Source organism: Ctenocephalides felis, unplaced genomic scaffold (assembly GCF_003426905.1).
Source record: "Ctenocephalides felis isolate EL2017-DRISC unplaced genomic scaffold, ASM342690v1 CF-g0.4_SCAFFOLD_01604, whole genome shotgun sequence".
Lineage (NCBI taxonomy): Eukaryota > Metazoa > Arthropoda > Insecta > Siphonaptera > Pulicidae > Ctenocephalides > Ctenocephalides felis.
The window spans coordinates 23,214,509-23,237,252 of record NW_020537758.1 but is presented as its reverse complement, the minus strand read 5'-3'; the positions used below and the strand labels follow the sequence as shown (position 1 = coordinate 23,237,252).

Sequence of the window (22,744 nt, the reverse complement as noted above, 5' to 3'; positions counted from 1 at the left end):
AACATAAATGTGTATTGAACATGTATAACTTATGAGAAAATTTTGGTGCTGAACATCTTATTGTTAAAATTTTATTAAAACAATCAATTTGCCAGTAACAGCCATACCAAACAGTAATGATATATAATGTATATAAATATAAACATATGATAATCAAAATACGTTTATGGTTAATAATTCATAACAATTAGGCATATATATATATATATATATATATATATATATATATATATATATGACACAATGCGTTTCCAATTACAATAATGATAGAAAATCTAGATAATGTTTCCATTTCAATGTTGTAGTTTGAAAACGCATTCGTTCTGAACACATAAACGTTAAAATATTGTAATATTTATAAATATTGACGGTTTCAAAATAGCTTGTACACAACTAGCACCATCTATACATTTATAGGAATAGGATGTTGTGAGCTAAAATGAGGCTTGTAACAAGGGATGATTTTAGTACTCACCGACACCAGGATAGGGTTGCATACCAGGGTAAGCGGCATGTTGTAGAGCGGCGTCACCATTCGTCAGGCCTTGGGCTGGTATCGAAAGGTGTAAGGCGTCTGAATAAAAAAAATAAGTTTAAAATGAAAAGAGCACTATAAACGATAGCAAAAAGTGTAACCGACTTTTAAAAACTCTTTGCATAATTATCAACCAACTTGTTAATAAATAAAACTTAAGATTGGGTTGGTTATCAGAATTAGAAATAGTAGACACTATGTAATAAGAGAGATAGTTAGTATTGATTACAATAATTATAGCTAATGAAGTTATAATAAATAATTTAGTTAGATAGTTTTTTATTTATATTTATAATTTATAAACTATGAAAAAACTCACGTCCAGGATATGTCTGGGGAATGCCATTTGTATAAACAGCTTCTGTCCCACCAGGTTGACCGTTGGGTGTTTGAGCAGCCATGCTAAATGTTGGCATTGTTGGTGATGGCAATGAAGGTATAGCACCATTCACAGGACCTGATCCTAAAAATATTTGTTTAAAATTAATCATTTAAATTTAGCTATATTCAAACTTGACGTAATTCTTTAATTCGGTCTGAATGCATTTAATAATAATATTAAATATCTTATATGTACCCAAAATTTTAGAATGATCAACAATCAACGACTAAATTAAAAATGAATCTAACTTCATTTGCAATTAGCCCAACTTTTTTATATATTTTTAGCTTTCAAAGAACTTCATTAGTACCGAAGAAGCCCCAAGGCTTGAACGACTCATCCTGCAAGCGTCTTGTATTTTCTTAAGCTGTGTTTATTCAAATCGCGAAAATCTTCAGTCGAGAAAACGAAAAACAAATCTCTTTCTGTTTTTCTTGCCCAGGATTATATTTACGTCTTTTTCTACGCAAAGGAAAAGGCAGGAAATTTTCTACTAATCCGACATCATATTTTCATGATTTTTATACGAACAACATGTTTATTACCAAATATGAGAGCTCATAATTCTTTGTACAATTTTAAATATTAATCTTTAGGCGTAAGAAATAATACGAATGCTTTGCTTTTGAATTGTTTGACTTTAAAAACGAGGAGAAAATTTCTCATAACAAGCAATATGAAATAATTCATTATTTATGAAAAATTGAATAGCTTATATCTAAACTACGGGTACAATTTTCCAATAAATATTTAAATTAATATATTTTACATTAAACTTAACAGCTAATTGATTATTTTCTATTTATCTCTAACGTATTTTATTCAAAATTGAATCATTGAGTGAACAGCTTTTGCAAGCTGAAAGAAGAGATAGAAGAAAATAACTATCGCAGTTTGAATCATTTTTTCTGAAATTTGTTTTTGTTTTTTTTTTTTACATTAAGAGTACTTTTACATTATTTTTACCTGATGTCGGTGGTACCACAGGGTTGGCCATGCCATTAAGTGTGGGGTGAGGTATATGCGTCGCCAAAGCTGCCATCGGGTTGATGTAAGTGCCTTGCGCTGTCGCAGCGGCCATCAGGGCTGCGTGCTGTTGCTGAAAAGAAAAAAAAAATCAGTTCAATTAAATCATCTTAAAAGCCCATATAAATAATAGAAATAATTAACCACTTAACTGTAACATGCGTGACCTTTGCTACAGTTCAGCAGAATATTACTTTATATGCTAAAATTTACCAAAAATGGAATCAATGCCACCTAGATCTCATTCTATAGTATCGACAAAAGTATGTTAGTAAACCAAATTTAAATTTTGTAAAACGTAAGTTTAATAAATATTTTTGTTGTTTCGAGAGCAATCAAAACTTCTTGAAATATCTTGTTCTGTAAGTTGTTTGTTTAAGACCTAAAGCTTTTCCGAAGAGGCAGTTCGTCGGTTAAACATTTTTTATGCGTGGCTATATTAGATCTATTGTCTAACAGTTATGAGTATATGTTGCAACTATGATTACAAAAGGCATTTTTATTTGAGATTTATAATCTCAAATGAAAATTTGACATCGTGCTGCCTGATGTAAGGCTTAGGCGATGTCGAACCCGGGACTAGGGTTAGCTAGCTCACGTTCATATTAAACTTTACTAATTGTAAGAAGAAAAAATGACAAAAGCATCAATGATATCCTATTATGTAATTATATTGTAATGTTACCTGGGCGTAAGCTCCGTAAGCACCGAATTGGTTGAATACGAAAGGGTTGAGGAGGCTCATGTTTCCGGCCATCTGCTGCATGCGTCTTAACTGGCGTTCTTTTTCGGTATCTGCAAACTTTACGACCAGGCTCGAAGAGGCACCCTGCAAATTAAAATAGATATATTTAAAAATAGTTCGTTCTAAAAAAATTACTGGTAACAGTAAATAGTATAAACTTATACTTAAACGGAGTCAATGAAAATATGGAAACATATTTAATAATATATTTATTGCAATCTGTATGTATTCTCTTTTCTTTTGACATATTCACGAAAACATAACATTCCAGAGACTTTAAATAATGATACACTTAAATTAAGTTATTAGTATGGAATTAAAAATCTCAATTAAATCTCATTGTCTACAAAAACATAATAGTTCAAGTCAAAGGGCGTAATATTACTTATAATTCATATCTAGACTGTGTTATCGAAGCAGAAGTGAATGTTTTAAAAACCAAATAAGAATTTGTAACAATTCAGCTTCATTTTAATCGCCATCACGTATTTTCATATAATATAAAATTTACTTTTATATATCCCATTCAAATGCTTTCAAAATAAATTTGTTTGCAAACTACAATTTTACTACCTCCACAAATATATTTCACAAAGTTTTCGCCATAAAATATATTCAATGAAATATGTCCATACATTTGTTTAGCCACTGTTTGCTAAAGGAAATTTTATGAATTGACAGAAATACATACAAACGTGACACGGAATAAATATTATACGCGCTAGGGATAAACTCCCAAATTCAGTTATAGTTGACGCGAACGGAACGAACGGTTCTGAAACCCTAGGTCTCTTCGCATTCGGGTTATTCTAATGGGACCCTGGTACGCGCCCGGCATTGGGAATTCGGAGAGGGAGAATAGGCCTAAGACGATTCCACATTTTTGGAACATGCTTTTATATTTTTTAAAATGTTTATAGCAAACGAATTGATGCACATGTCTCCCCTGGTATTGAACTCTTCTAGGTATTTATATTTTTGTGAAAATTATCATTGTTATAACTATTTGACACAAGAATGTCACATATTACATTATGAAAATAATTAACACTCGTTCATTTTTATTAATTGTATTTAAAACCTGGCAACAGCGCTCAAATATTCAACCCTTGTTTTTAATTTTGTTTTTTAATCATCACAATTTTCTGTTTGGGATTTTTAATTCACTAAACACATTGTACAAGTCCAACACCCCACCGGCTTACACTTCGTCTGTTTATCGCCAATTTTTTCTCGTACATTTTTCATATAATACTCGCGGCAATGTCGTCGACTGAGATATGTATCCCTTTGTTTGCGGTTTTCTAATTACTATCGCAAAGTTGTGCTTTTTTAATCATGCTCCAACCCCCCGACTGGGGACTAAAGAGCCACCGTCTTATAATAACGCCGAGATATTCGTCGCACCGATGCTTTCTAAGTAATTAATCGCAAACAGACCCACAGAACGAGCGCAGAAACTCTTTATGTAGCTCTAACTCTTATTGTAATTATTTGTCACAATTAATTCTCATATTTCAACCTCGCTGATGAACTAATTTTATATTATGAATAGAACCCAGAGCAATGAAAAATTACATTCTTTTCCATTATAATTAATAACCTTCGCACGTCGAGTCGGACAAGACTGAAGAAAAACGTATTTTCAGATACGGCATTATTGTGGTAATGAGCTTGATCTTTCCCTTCCACATTCATGAAAAAAAGAAATATGTCTGATATATATCAAACAAAAGCTCATAGAGTGAAGATATTTTTTCTAACGAAATTGAAACGTAGGAGGTTGCTTAATAGAAAATGTATTTGTTAACTCTAATAAAATATTCGAGCTTTATTTGAACCAAAATTATATAGGTAGCAATAGTAGTAGCAATAACTATAACTTTTTAATAATTTATCAGAGTGCAATAATAAATACTTCGTATAAAATCATGTAGCATTATTTTGAGTTTAAAATATAAATTTAACTGACTATGATAGTTTTTCAAACATTCAATTAAATAATAATACGAATTAATAAGACGACCAGGCATTTAATTATTTATTTATAAATATTGACTAGTTAGTAAAGTGAATTCCTCAAACGCAGACAGAATAGGAGCATTGCCTTTGAAAACCTCCATCATGATTGTTCCCAGAGTGTCACCCCCTCGGGCCTTGATTAAACGCACTGAGACAAGCTCGGGCCGTCCCCCCAGGGCGTTCGGAATGGGGGCCGACTCTACGAGCACACTAGAGATATCAGCCAGTAGGACAGTCCGACTCCAATTGCCTTTCCGTGACAGACATGGAATTAAGCGCAACCGAATTATACTGAGCGTAAGCCGTTTTCATGTTTTATACCGCAAACCACTTCAGAACAGAACAGAAGTAATCACAACCGACCCCATTGCATTCACTATTTGAATTACTCATTTTATTCTCAATAAACAACATCAGTTGGAAGAAACAGCTGCACAATGAAGATTCATAAAAGGAGAAATAAAGTTTAATTTTGGGCGATATCAATCAAAAATGTGTGACACACAAAACGGCATTTTTTCTGAAATTTGTACAAATAAAATTTTTCTTTGATACATTATGATTTTATTGATAAATTTTTAACTATCGTGGCGATTAACGCGTTAATAATATATAACAAATAATAAATTATAACGCAACATGACAAAGCTAGAGTTAGACAGAAACTATCGGTTTTGATATTCGTAATGATAAACAACACGAAAAATTGCGTATTTGTAAATTGAAGTCCAAATGTAAACCCTTTTTTCTTTCATTCGGATTGTTTAAATTGTATTAATTTGTATGCAAACTACAAAATTCTAAGTAGAATGTAAACCTCATATTTTATAAGGATTGTAGTTTGGGAATCGTCGATTTCTCGTACTAATCAGTTCAGATTTAATTATGATATATTCGTATTACCTATTATAATTGTGTTTACACGTGCGCGATAATATCTAGGGTTATATACAAATTGTATCTATAATGTTACATCTCAAGGAACGGCAAAATTAATTTATTAGACTTTCCAATTACACAACGTACAATAATTTCCACATCGATGCTTCACAGTTCGACTTCGATATTGAGATAAGATCTGACAAAAGATTTAAGATCTGAAATTGAAGCAATTAAATTCAAGTGAATCTTATTGCCAATTAAAGAAATAATTAATTGCCATCAATTAGCAGATGTTCCAATTAACTATAGAGCAAAAGGAAGTATACAAATGATTGCGAACGGTTGGAATAGCGCTAATCAATTTTAAAATGTACGCGATTTTCATCAACAGTTCGGAATTCTAGATATTCGTTCTTTATTGCTTTTTTATTAGCTACTATTTATTTTATAACAACTTTATTTCTTTGTAATGAAAAATAAGAACACACTTAAAAATAATTCATGAAGATATTTGAAATTTCACCTATTAAATATTTTTTATTGAGGATAATTGATACTTGAAGAATAATTGCAAAAGTGATTTTCTTAAATTATACTGTTATAAAAGTAATAACTGAAAAAAGAAATCGAAAAAGAAGACTTATCAAATAGTTTCAATATGCGTTGATAAAAACATAAGCATAACTGATGAGAGTTACAATCATCTTTAGAATTATGCTCCGTCATATAAACTATAAAATCTTTAATAGACTTTCATTTTAATTGCCTCGCCACTACGGTTATGTATTAATATCATAATTATTTCAATACTATTACACAAATTTTTTGTTTCTTACCAACAATTATACAATGGAATTTTAAATAAATATAGAATTACACCGAAACGTTGTTCTAAAATTAGCAAAAATGGCAATGACTAAATAAATAAACTATATCTTAATCATGTAAAAAAAATATTAGAGAAATAGCAGATTAACGATACGTATAGTTAAATTACGTATAGTTCTAACTGTAGCCTGATAAAAATAAGTATCTAAATTATATAAAAATTAAATAAATGGGTTAATACACATCTATTATATATGTATTATTAGCCATAAATGCTAAAACAGTTTTTGGCAAAAAAAAGTTATTCTTAATGTTATTTTCAGATTATTTACATCTCCATATTGTAGTTGGCAAAAATAATGATGAAAAAAACCATAAATAGGAAAAGCAAAGTATAAAAGACAAGTCATTTAAACGAGAGTAACACTGATTCCCATCTCTGCTTTTAACCAGAATATCTATTATTATGTAAAATCTTCCAAAATATCGTTTACTACAGTTGGCATTGTGACAAAATAGAAGTTGACCCGAGTGCAGCGAAAGCATGCAGAACGGCGTGTTAACATTTTCATTGGCATCGGCCAACAGGTGGTCAGTTACAACTATTAGCGTCCGGCCGGCTCACCGACTGTCCAGCCGTCTGACCGGCCTCACACTCGGGCGCGAATTGTTTGATCGCAACCCGCAGGACCACGACTGAGGGCAATAATTTATGTAGCATTCGGTATTGTCTTAGACCCATTGTAGCGTAATTACAGCAATAATTCAGACAGACTATTTGCTATGCATTAAGAAGAAATAATAATGACTTTGTGTGCAGTAATAAACATACAAAATTACGAATGAGTAAATTCAAATGATTTGTTTTATAGACTTGAAGTTAACAATAAACAGATTCTATTATAAAATATAAATTTATAAATTATTCAGCTTCACATCTGATTCACTAACAAAAACATGTTGATATAATTTTGATAACCGCATGTAGAATATGTAGAAAAAGTGTCTCAAAATATTATATAAAAAAAGTTTTATTACACAATGAGAAAGGAGTTTGAAGTTTTCAACAGTATGAAAATTGTTGAAAATTGATAATAAGAAGCGGAATTTGTAAAATAATAAATATTGGAATCTATGGACTATTTGAGGGCATTCTAGATTTTTTATTTTCACAGTTCACTATTTAAAAATATTTTTCCAAATTTAAATTAATTTCGGAGATATAGCAGTTTGGCCAAGATAATCTATCTCTGTTTCCTTAAAGGCGTTTTCTCAAAACTGTGTTTTTCGATACTACTAACCCACGATTAACACAAATTCTACTGTACCGGCTTACTTGAAATTTTTACAGATTCTACTTTATAGGGATCTCTGCAGTATGAACTATGCTTATAATACAGTAATGAAAATGTGTTTGTCTGTTTCACTGATTTTAAAATTCGTGCCTCTAAACGAGTACACCATCTTAATGAAGTCTAATATAACATATTAGTATTAGTTCTTTGTAACTTAAAAATAATATTTCTTAGTATATTTATTAGGATAGCCAAAGCTGAACATTCTATTAAATTATTTAATAGTTTTTATTCTCAAAAAATAATATATAAAATATTTTTTTAACTAAACTCTATTTCTTTATATCGAATTATTTATATTTTCCTCAAATCATTTTTTTTTCTCCATCTCGAAAAACCTCTCAATTTATACCAATTTTGAAACAACTTCATCATTAGTAGACAAAATATCCTTCATCTGGAATCTCGAATCTTCGTCCCCACTGAGGTAGATAATGATTTCGAAACTATCGAGAAAACAAACTCGGTTCGTTTCGATCGAGTTAGATTTTCCCGATTTTCTTTCAACAAAGCGAAATTCTCTTGATCGCATCAATGGGTTCTGAGCCGAAGCATCTTCGGCCTTGTGCGACAGATCATAAACATTTTAAACTAGATAACTCTGCACAAAGAACTATGACTTTCTTTGTCCCGGCTTTTAGCCTGGCTAAAATGTGCAGGGGAGGCGAATGAGGAGATCGATATTAGGGATGAAACGACTTTACTCAAAAAATATCTGTTAATGTCTACATATTTATAAATCACCGAAAATTTGTTTTTAAAACATCAAATTAAAATTATCTTTTTGCTAATAATTAGTTCATCCATGTCAAAAAAATGTGAATCAGAGAGCTAAGAACATAGTTATACCAATATTATTACATAGAGTTTTTTTGAAGCAAAATTTGCATAGAACCCATTAATACCAAAAATTGATCAAGTAATAGTTCATCGACAACTATTGCCCATCCCTAATCAATACTGTCACTCTGTGTATCGTCTGCGGAATCAAGTCGAATTCGTGAGAAACTTAATGCGCCGAATATTCAGACTCGAGTCGTCTGAGAGACTGTACATTTCAAAGTTTGCTCTATGTGACTTTGTTAAGGAGACTGAATTTTGTTCCAGACAAAGTACATTCCAGATAGATGCTCATCGATGCTTTTACGATCTAAAGATCCATTACTATCACCCTGTTGATGATAGTCAACATTCAACGAGAATTTGATTTCATACGATAACTAACTTTATATGAAACTTAAGATGTTATCGAATGACGATGCATTCAGGATCAGAAAACTCGTTGCATAGTCTGACACTGTATAATTTCATAATGCAATAAATGACAATTATTCATTTGAGCCTATTCACAAATTACAAATATCATATAATTAACCAGTTAAATTTTCATGAATTCATATTAAATTCACAAGACTAGATACTTCAGGCTGTCGAAATCTGCGAAAAAATTTTGAGGGGTTAAAACAATGCTTACGAATACTATTCCAATGAATTAAAACCCCCAATTTTATTACCTCCTAGACATAACACTATGACTATTTTTCAATTTATTTTTATATATTTCCAGAACATCAATTAGTGATTTGTAAAACATTTGAGTAAGAATATTCTTTGTCTTTTTTACGACATCTCAAAAATCGTTTATGTCTCTAGATCAGAATACCTCCTTAAACAACTCTGACGTAAGTATAGAGTATTTTTTAAGTGTAGATCTTTCTGACAATGAGTTTTTTTTTTTACTGAAGTTTACTATAATCCAAACGATAATAAATAACCATCCCAAAGTGTTCACTATTCGCCATTCTGGGCCGTTTCTCCCGGTCATTTCTCCACCCCGTTCCTGTCCGCCGCCAACAGGTCAAGCGAGCGATCGGCGCGATGATCGCGAGCAGACCGCTCTCTGAATATTTATACGGACCGAGCGCGGCGTGGCGCCTGCCTTGATGTATGACACGGCCGAAATCGTGTGCGATCCGAGATTTCTCACGGCTTTGCCGGAGAATAAAACAACTCTACGATCGTCTAGTCACGTACATGTAGCGTGCCGCATTTGCATGTCGAAATGTAAAGTGTTAACTGCATAATGCTCACAATTATGGGGCTATTGTGTAAGTTAAACATAGTCATTACCACAGGTGCTGTGTTAATATACAAGAACACCTGTACCTCAATTGAGGGTAATGTTTGCGATTGCTTGTATGCAAAATGAGACAGTTTATATGAATTGTAAGTGTAATATTACGATAGTTTTTTATAGCTGTCACGCGTGATATAAACAATAGACCCTCAGGTATAAGCCAGTACTTCTTGCCAAACATCGAGGTATTAGCACGAAGCAAATATGCAATAAATATTGTCTTGGAAGTTTAGTTTTTTTATATATTTTACCTTACGTCCTATGAGCTGTTGGGCTGAAACTTCTCCTTTCTTCGTATTTTTTAGATGGTAACCCGATGGTTAATCCATCAATATTTGATGATTTTTTGTTATTAGATTTAATCTAATAGGGCTGACTTTTTATTGGTGCAGCAATGCCGGGCAAGGGCTATTTTCGCTTGGAAATATATTGATATCTATATTTCCAAGTAAAAATCGTTGTCACTGCTGCCTGACAACAGGCTGCTTGAAGTGGGTATCGAACCCGAGACCTCTGATTCAGGTCCGTCTTAGCCGCTTACCTACGGGCGAGCCCTGCAAGTCTAAATGACCATTGTTATTTTTGGACTCACAAACTGTTACACTTTTTCACACTTTTATAATAAATAAAAACTGTTGACATAGTTCCGACAAACAAAAGTATCACCTATTCTTTTATATGGCTGTGGATATTGTGTCAACAGCTGCTATTTTCCCAGAAATTTTTGCAAATTTGTAAAATGCTTAATAATATAACTGAATCAAGGGAACATAAACTATTTTCTAAATAAACGTTTCATCATAGAAAATTGATATAGGTTAAAAGAGATCGCAGTCAACGTGTTAAATAGACACTGTTAGTTTCAATGCAATTTCTTTCAAATTGATATAACAAAGTTTTTTAAAATTGCAGTAGAAGTTATTTTTAACTATTTGCATTATAGTACATGTATTACGTTGATCCACTCTGTATACTTGACATCTAACACGTACAATTTTAACAAAATATTTTCAAACTCTTTAGATTAATTAGAACAAAGCCATTTGTCTCTTCAAAAACAAATTCTCAAAACACATGCACCTCGCGTGCTGATGTCACAAAGTGACAAAGTCGGTAATAAATGAACAAAGCTCTCGTGATGGATTCAAAGTTACATTTGCATACAGAACGTACATCTAGGATTCGCATATATTTGTGAAGGGAACACAATACATCTAGTGCCGACGTTCGGTATTTACTTATTCCTCAGATGTCTCGGTCAATCCATTACATTCTCGCTTTATACGCGACGCCTCCGCCTGAGAGACTCACGCGTCGACCGTGCGTCGGACGAGTATCTTCCCTTCGCCCTCGTAAATAGATAATGTATGGAGCACAACTTGCGTATTTCCTTTGACGTGATCATTTTAGGGATTTCGAGGGAAAATTCTATTAAATTCTTTTAAATTGTTTGACCGGTTTTTTTACCAGTTTTATACCCAACAAAGGAAGTGAGAAAGGTTCTTCATAGAAAGGATTTATGAAAAAGCATGTTAAACTTAATAATAGCGATAGTCTAAAATCTAGAAATTTTATCTTATCTTGAATCTAGATAAAAATTATATGAATACATTTATTTATTTGCCCAATATAACAATTTGTTTGTTGTTAGTATTAAATATTTGCTTTTGATTTGGTTCAATCACAAAAAGTGAGTTATTTTTATTTTTGTTAGAATTTTTCAATACATCAATCTCACAAACAATATATATATATATATATATATTAGGGTGGTCCTTAAAATGGTCATTTTCGAATTTCCTTGCTCCCAGGGGCTCAAATGGTTCCAAATAGATAAAAAACAATTCTCTGAAAGTTTTAGCTCTTAATGTTAACGTTTAGATAGAGCGCAATTCAATCAAAGTTTTGTATGGAAATAGCATAGAAAAATTTTCAAAAATTTTAAAAATGTTTTTTAGATGTAATTTAGCGAACAAATGAATGAATAAAACTCATTCATTTGTCGCTAAGTTATACCTAACACATTTTTTTTAAATTTTCAAAATGTTTTTCATGCTCTTTCCATACAAACTTTGATTGAATTGCGCTCTATCTAAACGTTAATATTAAGAGCTAAAACTTTCAGAGAATTGTTTTTTATCAATTTGGAACCATTTGAGCCCCTGGGAGCAAGGAAATTCGAAAATGACCATTTTAAGGACCACCCTAATATATATATATATATTTAAAGGCAGTTATATCATAAACTTAAATAACGAAATAATTATTGGTCTACTTAATTGATATTTGAATCAAATAAAAGATTAAAAACTTCGTTGATTCCAATTTTATGCTATATATAACACCTCTGTATATTATACACAGCATTGTTTTCACGATTTCCCCTAATTCTCAGCTTTGAAAAAAAATAATCAGTTTATCTCTCGAAATATATGCATTTCTTCTAGAATTTTTTGTAAGCAAAGCTGACTGCTTATTAGAAAACAAGTTTCTTTTGTAATGCGAGGGTTTCCGAGAGCTTTTAAAAGTAATCCACATAGGGTGCCGCCGAAATTGTGATTTATATTTTTTCCACTTGTCTGCCAAAACTAATTTTGCGTGTACATCGCAAATTCTTATCGAGGGGGTAGAAATTCTATTTGCGCAATAATATTTGTATTGATTAATATTAGACAATTACTCAGTTATTGAGCAGATTTGAGGAAGAAAACTTTTGCTTTCGAATTTAACATTACTTATATACGATATAGTTGAATATAAAACACGAACACAGTAACGTAAAAAATTTGTATTTTTTGTAATAATTTTTATCTGGTTTTAAATTTTATTTTCTGAAATATGTATATGTGTACATTATACATTTTTTAATACAAAAAACAGAAAATTCTATTACTTAACATGAAGTGACTGTCTATATTGCAAATTCATAGTTCTAGACTATTTTTCAAACTTTAGATAGCATACAATATTAATTGAGAGAATCATTATTAATATGAATATCATTCAGTAATTTGATCATGGTTCTTGATATGCTACAAATTATATTTAAAATGTGATAATATTTTTGTTTTTGTATGTAACGAATCGTAAACAGTCATCTTCACGTTTTAGTACTTGATTCCATATTTTAACAAATAAATAATAATAATAAAAAAAATATGCAATGCATGTAATTGCATTACGTTAATAATGATACAATATTAAACCAAAATGCGAGCAAGATTAGCTATTTATTAGAACATAAAAAAGTGAAGTTAGTATCTCCTATTTATCTATTAATCAAATAATTTGTTGAAAATTCTAAGCTAGTTACAAACTCAGTAAATTACATTTTCTGTAAAAAATATTCGGTGATTTAAATCGGGTGATAAAATTATCCCATAAAAGTTATGTCATTTCCTATCGATTGGAATGGAGTTTGTCTTTGAGGCGCGAAAGGGCCGAGAACCAAGGGGCGTCATAATCTTTGAAGAAGACAGTAAACGCAGTTCGTGCCCAGTGCGGGATCCGGCGGGAAACCGGCGGGGGGCTTATGAACGCGTCCCGCATAATTATTGCCAATTTATGTGCCGGGTGACGTCGAAAGGTTGACGGCGGGAGGAGCAAAGAGTGTTGGATCCGGACGGACCGCGTCTTGGGGCGATTTCGTTGTTCCTGAGGAAGGGTGTTTCTCTGTGCTCTTTCATTAAAATTCTCCGGCGTATCGCATAATATTGCCAATTAATCGTCTTTAATGTTCTCTCCTTCGTTTCTTCTCCTTACGCGCTGATGATACGATCTCATTAAAATTATGCCGAGGCCTTCTTTCGAACTGATCACCCGGAATTCACTAATTTTATGCGTTGCACATATTTTAAACTCGATGCGGCCCAAATATTTCAGAATATCGACAAGCGGGATTATTAGAAATATTTTACTGCCCAAACTCAGGAATATTTTTTGACTATTAAGTTTCTCGGTAACCACTATACGTTAGATAATAGTTTGTCTATCGTAAGGGACATTAATATACAGATAAAATGTGATCAATAAACAATGCAGTAGCAATTTACTGTAAAAAGTAATCAAATGTGTTCATGCATACTATGAATGAGAGTTAATAATATTTGTTTTTTAGAATATGTACCTACACATATATTTTATTCCATTATATTAGTATTATTATTTATCCATGTATACCGAATTCAAATTCAAGTCATCAATTCGTATACATATTTTTTCAACTAAAATTTCTGAGATGAATGAATAATTTTAAATATCATTCCATCACCGCAATCGATTTTCATCTGTCTCAGGTCCCAAGGGTTGCCATTAAATATGCATGAGCATGCACACGCGACACGTGGGGTGTACAAGGCTCATACCAACCCTGTATAAATATACACACACACACACACATATATATATATATATATATCCGATAATGGGTAGTACTGTCCTAGGGCAGGTCCGTGAGCTGAGTTAAACTCCAACTTGATTCAGGGAAGAATAGTGTGGAAAATTTCCTATTGCCATGTCACACCGCAGTGCCCGATATGAGCTATTTGCAATTGGAAACAAATTTTTGGTTTACCATCATAAACAGAAAAACACTCACGTTAGCACACTAATGCGTATTTATACTCATAAACTTATACATTTCTAACTATAAGCATATAAATTTTCACTTAATACTTAAAATATTTTTCATATAGATCTTTAGCAAATTCAAAAACTTTATCTAAACACCATATATGAATTTATTTTATGAAATATGACAACTATAAATATTGATAATAATTCATAATAATTTTGAATGAATAATTAATTAAATATGCTTCTGCTTTGATAATTTGAATAAGTCATGGAAGATATATTAAAAAGTTTATATACATAAATAAATCGTTAGAAAAGTAATGTGATTTTTTCAAAATATTATCCTCCTACCCCTCGAACACATGTATAAATATAAGATCGTTGAATTTTCGGTAAAGATTGTGCTTTTCTTCGGCGTGTGTTATGTCGTGGGTAACGTACGCGTTCCGAAATGGGTCATTAGAAATTCATGCGCGACATTTATTTTGTGCCCGACGCGCGACGAATTTGCTCATGCGATATAACGATGTTAGTTTCATCTCAAAGGCGCACATTTTTACATAGAACGAGAGGCAACGCTCCACCTGCGACGGGGAGGCGTATCAGTGACGGCGAATCAATGATATGGTAATAGAATTTTTGTATTTAAAAATAATTGGGTCGACCAGATTTATACATTTTTGACAAGCATCTTAATAGGCCAATTAGTATTGGCTTAAGCGAGGAGCGACCACTAAAGTGGTATTATGGTAAAGCGGATCATTGAATGATACAATTGAAAAATTTAACCCTCATGGGCTCGTGTAACTTTCAGGCTACATTCAATTTTTTTTGATTATTTTTATAAGCTATAGATTATTTTTTGAATTATGTTCTTTTTGTGAAATGATACATAAATCTTTAATCTATAGCGTTGTACAGACGGCCAATATCAATATTTATGGTTTATATATACATTATATTTTTTGTTTCAATAATTTTATAATTATAATACGTATTATTTACGAACAAATGACTTGTCAATCGGCAAAATTTTTTATTTCTTCAATAATGCCTTGTTATTAAATGAAAAATTATTAGATTTTTAAGGTAGCTGTTCAGTATTTATATAACCTACTACATTTAGATAAAATTCCAAAGTAATTCATAAAATATTTTTATAAATCCAGATATAAGGTCCAAAATAATAGTAAAAAATATTTTCCAAGCAGATATGAGTTTGGTTTGGGGCTCCCATAAATTATAAAAAAATGTATTTGTGACTCACTATTATTAAAATTCTAGTATAATTTGTATCTCCTCTGACTAATTACTAAATTAATTTTGTGTTCAGTATTATTTTTGTAAAGTTTATTCTGTATCGCAAATATTTCCATTACGTGCAACACTGGCACATGGCTTGAAATGAGGACACGTCATATGACATGTCTGAGAAACTCATTATTTTTAAGCACAAGTACGGAAAACTTTTTTTCTCCGTACGAAGTAAAGACGAACGCTTTCATGGGAAACAACACAGGGCAACAGAGAGCAACGGAGTCACGTATCAAATAAAACTGTGAAAAAGAAAACTTCGTAATTACGAGAACAAGACAAGATGCAATGTCAGACGTTACCGCATAACGAATTAGAAGTTTACGAAATGAAAGGCATCGCCGCCTCCTCTTCACCTCGGATTATGAAACTTTTATTTTCTTCGATGTTGTTTTTCATTTTGTTCGCATTGTGCATAATGATTTGTACTCCAGTAATTAAAAAGATAGCAAATTTTTTTATTGAAATATCAAAAGAATGGTATTTGTATAGGAATTATTGGTCAAAAGCTAAGTGTTTTGAGCTTCTACCGTAATAGTATCGATTAATCACATTTTTTCAAATATTTAGTATAATATGTTTGTTACCCCAAATTTAGTATTTAAAGTAAGTAAATGATTAAATCATTCAAATGTTATACCTCGAAACAAATAACCTTATATTCTGAGGCCAATTTTCAGATAAAATAGGTGTGTTATGGTGATGCTATGTTATAAGCCTATTTTTGTATGGGTTGAAAGTAAAAAACTGTCAAAAACCTAGGAATTAGGCGTTTTACATATAAAACAAACCTACAAAATTTTAATTAAAAATTTTATCATGAATGCAACTTTCTGATATCCTATTGATAACACATACGTGATTTCAAGGTTTCAAGTGTGAATCGCATGATCGCACAGCAAATACATAGCTCTTTGACAGTTTGTTACTACCAGCCCATACAAATATAGACCCGTAATATAGCATTACCTTTTCATACTTATTTTTCCGAAAATTGGCCCATCCAGTGTTCCAATCCAGTAATTAATAAAAATACACAAAGAACATGGATCGGCTAATTTGCATATATAATAAATTAAACCATCATACACTTGTAAATTTTTGAATGCTATTATCGCATCGATTAAATAATAGTAAAATTGTAGAATATTGCAACGCAAATTTAAGGAAGTAATTTTTTTTGTTTATATTTTTTAACAGCAATCAGAACCTTACGTCCTATGAGCTGTTGGGCTGAAACTTCTCCTTACTTCGTATTTTTAGATGGTAATCCAATGATTAATCGATCCATATTTGATGTTTTTTGTTATTAGAATTAATCTAATAGGGCTGACTTTTTATTGGTGCAGCAATGCCGGGCAAGGGCTACTTTCATTTGGAAACATATTGCTATCTATATTTCCAAGTGAAAATCGTTGTCACTGCTGCCTGACAACAGGCTGTTCGAAGTGGGTATCGAACCCGGAACCTCTAAAACAAGTCCCGTCGCTCTTAACCGCTTACCTACGGGCAAGCCCTAAGGAAGTAATGTGAACAATAAAAGTAAACTCTAGTGTTCAGTTAAAAATCGTTTTTAAAAGTGATTCATCAATTAACAATATTTTTGAATTTTTAGTATATGCAAGGACATTAATATATTTGGAGTAAACATTTGAGTTAAACATAATTTTGAGCAAATAGAGCAAGTAACGATCCGATTGAGAATAACTTCCGCCGTGGCTGAAATCCGTTCAATATATAGTGAAACCGCGTCGAATATCGCGATGTATACCTATATCCCAAATCAACGCTTTAGGCTGTCTATTGTACATATCAATTGTTTAGTGCGGGAGGCGGCGGGCGGTTGCGGGCGGTTGCGGGCGGTTGCGGGCGGTTGCGGGCGCTCGGCATCGCTATCGTTTTCATAGGCAGATGTGTGCGGATAGCTCCTTTCACCGTACTATATCCGGTGCGGATGGCTTTGTATCCTGTGCATTCAGCGCCTCGGGCGATTATCAGTGCCGCAGAAACGGCTACACAGCAAGCCTCATACGATCGACTAGCTGGCGGGCTAATGAACTGTAATCCCCTAATAACGATACCGTGTAACAGATACACAACAGTGGGGTTAGGTTAGACGAGGTTAGAGACGATTCTTTGCACGCGGTACTGTGCTATCGATTAGAGCAGGATCCATTGATTTTTATTGATACAGATTGGGATGTTCTGCCACTGACAAGTAGTTGCTCAGAATATTTCAAGGTAAAGCTAACTAAATTACCGCCTGAGAACTAACATTTTTACACATTTAACAAAACACTTGGCTGAATGCACAAAAGCTCAAACCATTTTTATGTATTCATTATCGTATCAATATTATAATTAAATTTTTATGTTGATGGGTACTACTTTGCTATTTCATACCGTGTGAGAGATTTACCATTGCCCAAAATGAGCTATGGAAACATATTTTTGATCTATATTTTCAAGCAAAAATAGAGATCGCTGCTGCACGATATCAGGTTGCTAGAGTCGGGAGCTTGAACTGGCGACCCCGTCCACACGAGAACGTTACGCCATGAAACACCCTAAATTTTTATATATTATATACTAATTAATAAATTGTATATCATATTATATAATAATTAATATATTTTTATGTATTATTATAAACTATATTCAATAATCGTGATATCAATTTTTATTTGAAAATATTAGATCAATAATATTGTTCCTACCGCAAATAGCCGATTCAAATCTATCACAATATTCTTTCCTGATTCGAATTGGAGTTTAACTCAGCTTCCGGACATGCCCTGGGGCAAACCACCCATTATTATTTTATTTTAATATTATATTAAAATAAATAAGTACATTAAGAAATATGCTTTTGTCGTATGTTTATGAATTCTTTACCTGTAATTTTTAATTTCTGTTACGAAAATGAGACCAATAAATAGCATGCATTAAAAATATTTTTTGTTCTCATATTATATTTATAATAGGTATATTATTATTATTCAATGAAAAATTGAATTTTAATTTAAATTGAGGCAAGCATACAAATATATGTATGTTTGTACACTTGTATCAATTCTAGAACGATCAATTTATATTCGAGCGTTTATGAACGTATAATTTCATTAAGACATAAAATAAATTTTAATAACAATATCTATCATATGAAAATCCACAATACTATAAAAATAATACATTAAAGGTTTTAATTACATTATTTTTATAGGCTCGTATAGAGATATATCTATCTGACAAATCAGAATTTTTATGTTATACATTTCACTGTAATTGAATTTTATCAGAGTCACAATAGACAACGTGTATTTTGGAATTAAAAACATTGAAAATCGAAGGACCGTTCAAAAATATAAACGGATTAAAATGTGTATGCGACTATTAAAATTAAACTCCGTGAATATAGCGATTCAGAGTGAGCGTCCATTGAATTCGACCATAAAAATCTGAGGATTCGTCTGGCGGAGAGATCCTTTTTATGGATACGGATATGGGATGTGTTTATGGTATTATTCATTATTTTGGAACAAGTTTATGTTAAAACATTTTTGCTGATCAATAGATTTATTTTTGCAGAATATAAATTTATCTAATTTTTCCAACAAATCTTAGTATCGGTGAAACTTTGCGATAGCGTTCATGGATACGTATATCGATAGAATACTTAGATGACGATTGAAACATTGTTTACAATAACAATTTATTTACCTCAATATTGATGAAAAATAAAAAAAAACAAAGAAATATTGTGAATATTCTTATAGGATATTTTGATATATACTGTTTTTGCTGTAAATTTCATTATAATTTTTAATAAACCATTATATAAATTTATTTAATTCAATTATTTAAATATTTATAATAACATAATATCAAATAATTTATAAAAAAATATTTTTTTTTTAATAACGCTCTTAGGCGTGATGAGATCATTCTAAAGCTTTTACTAGAATTGATCAGTTTTTTACTAAATATATTCTTTAGCCGCGATCAACCAATAACAGTTTACAAGCAATGCATGTAGCAAAGACTAGGGATTAGGTAAGGATTTGAGTTCGGCGAATCCGCCAAATGCCGAGTTTAGTGTTTGTGTGAGTTCCACTTGGGCGCCCCGGGCGACGTATTCATCAACCCGATGATCAACTTCGAAAGGGGTTTGTGGTGCACGACAACGCACAGCAAAACACGCGATACAGGACACGAGAAACTGTCGCTCGCGATGACAATATACACACAAAGGATTATAATCACATTTATAAAGATTTATTATAAACGGGAACGATGGCTAGTGGGGTTATTTTTTGTGAGAACGTTTACAATACGGTTCGTAAAGCGGTTAAATTGCTGTTTCTAAACACTATTTTTTTAATTCGACTGGGTGGATCAATAGCGTTGGTAGCAACATAATATTTTTAGCAATTATTAAATCACCATCAATATCAAATTCATGAAAAATAAAACCTTATTGGTATAATACACTATTTAATAATTTTGTCTCGCTCAGTTAGCATATAAACATATTTATTTATTTATATGCCAGTTGTTATTAATGACAATTTATTATAATCTAATATTTTGTAAAGTTAATTTGTTCTTGAGAAAAAGCTATATTTGAAAAAACTTCAAAAAAAAAAGTAAATATAAACACATTGTTAGGAATATATACATGCACACACACACACACACATATATATATATATAATATTAAATTATTACAATAAGTATGGTAATTAAGTTATATACGCAGTCCCATTTTGCTAAATAATTTTCACATATTTTAATCAAACTATGTGATAATTATTTAGCAAAATGAGACTGTATATATTTTGATGAAGTAACTGAAGAGCTTATCCTTGAGGCAATTGATTTACGACTAAATATTTATATAAAACTCAAATTTAACAATTGTGATATCAACAACAACAAAATATCTTTTTACCCACACATTTTTTGTTCAACTGCAGAATATCCGATATCCAAAAGTATAAATCCGAGGCACTCATATGCATACATTATGAAAATATTTTAGACTTATTTATTTCATTTGCTACCATCAATTTGAAAGACACCGAAACTACATTTAAAAGAACCATAAAGATAGTTTATGTTAAAAGATACATCTTGAGTTAATAGTTATTCATTACTTGCGTGGTTATAAAGTTCAATAGTTGCCAGAAAAAAAATTTTTTGGTCATTGCGCGAATGCAAGAACAAATATTTATCAATTGCTAATAGCAATATCATTGTACGAAATCTATTCCCATCTTCAGTCAAACAAAATAAATTCATTGGCGGGAAGTGGAAAAGCTCAAGAGGAGGTGGCGGTACTGAAATCAATGTATCTGTCTATCTGTCTGTCCGTCCGATGTAGGAAGGATGTATTCGGTTTCATGGAATTCCCGTGCTCCAAAATCAGCGGGTTTTAGTCTATCTGGAACTGTTCGGGTCGAGAAACAAACGGCGCAAACATTGACTGGGTTCGAGAGACGCAGGGATGATATTAATTTAAGGTAAATCACACGCCACCGCATGCCCTGGCCGCAAATTCAGGTGGATTCAAATGTTTCCGAAAAGATTTAGGGGGAATTAAAAACAAATGTCTGTGAAAGGAAAGGACGCAATTGATAAAATAGGACTTTAAAGAAGGTAGAATAAATTAAATGAACGCAATTAATTTGAAGTCACCATAAAGTTTTAGTAAAAAAATATATTTGTTTAGGACATTGACACATTTTGAGTCTTTTATCATGTTTTCATCAAGTTAATAATAAAGTAGTGACTTACGCCTAAAAAAATTTACCAATATTTCTTATTATCTAATATTGATTGCTCTCAAAATGTGCTCAAGCTGATTTATATTAAGCATTTAAAACTGGTAATTAATTTGATTTTCTTCAATATCATTTAATATTTACGTTCATTTCAGAGCGGTAATTGAAACATTCGTGTCCGCCAGTAACAATTTGCGAGATTTGCTTAGCAAATACAATTAACAGGTCGCCGAATCGCAACCGCTGTTAGTCATAAGGCCTATTCGCCTACGAGAAATATAGACCGGTAGATACCCGAAATTTTCATTCCGGCTAACCCCAACAACGATGTCGTGTTTGTTTACGGAATAATGAATTGTGTGCTCAACCATAACGGTACGGAACTTCTATGATGTTCTGTGTACTCGTATATCTACTCGAACGGTTCGTCCGCTAATTAAAATAATTGCTGTATCGTCGTTGCCGAGTGGGACGATGAAAAATTAACAAATAGCCATTAAAAGGAAGCCGAAAACATACACGCCTGTATAAATAGGTTTGCCACAGTTATTTTGATACTATTATCTAAATTAAACAGACCCGGCGAGGTTATAAGTGTTTATATTTGCTTGTGGTGGAAATAAAAGAAAAAGGAAGTGAGAGATTGTATTCAATTATTATATATTAATTATGTTTTCAATCATTCACTGCAAAAAGCAAATAAATTTCAAGTGTTTATTCTCCGTCCCACAAACTCACCCATTTTCTGCCGCAAATAATCGTCATTCATAAACCAATCTACCGTATGGAGCTTTTAGGTGGTTGTGACGGTGGCGGTGGTGATGGTGGTACATACGTCCGGAGGTAGTACTTATCGGAAAAGCATTTCATCTGTTTCATGGCCGACCGATATGCGATGAATGCCGAACCAAATAGATTATTTTACAACTCGACATAAAGGCAAGGCGAAAAAAGCATTCGGAAATATGTGAGGGTTAGAGGTGAGAATTTGTAGGCGAAATGATCGATTTATCAAAACTTCGGGTCAAACTAAACCAAACGTAGTAACTAATATAGTGTAATAAATTACATTATTTGTCGGCAAAAAACTCTTGTATGATGTATTCAATACAAAAGCTTTTCTATAAGCCTTCAGATATTACAAATAATAACGATCATTT

The 22,744-nt window shown here is 32.0% G+C and overlaps 1 protein-coding gene across 3 annotated transcripts in view; it reads right to left on the bottom strand.

The window, feature by feature from the left end:
- The window catches only part of LOC113374045 (CUGBP Elav-like family member 4), a 653,992-nt gene that overhangs the window by 4,312 nt on the left and 626,936 nt on the right, over positions 1-22,744 (bottom strand). For all 3 annotated transcript variants that reach the window (XM_026614297.1, XM_026614298.1, XM_026614299.1), the window contains 4 exons: positions 2,629-2,772; positions 1,884-2,016; positions 855-998; positions 476-574 (listed from right to left, as the gene is read on the bottom strand). In XM_026614297.1, the coding sequence (XP_026470082.1) occupies positions 476-574; positions 855-998; positions 1,884-2,016; positions 2,629-2,772 (520 nt within the window). The remainder of the gene's footprint in view (positions 1-475; positions 575-854; positions 999-1,883; positions 2,017-2,628; positions 2,773-22,744) is intronic.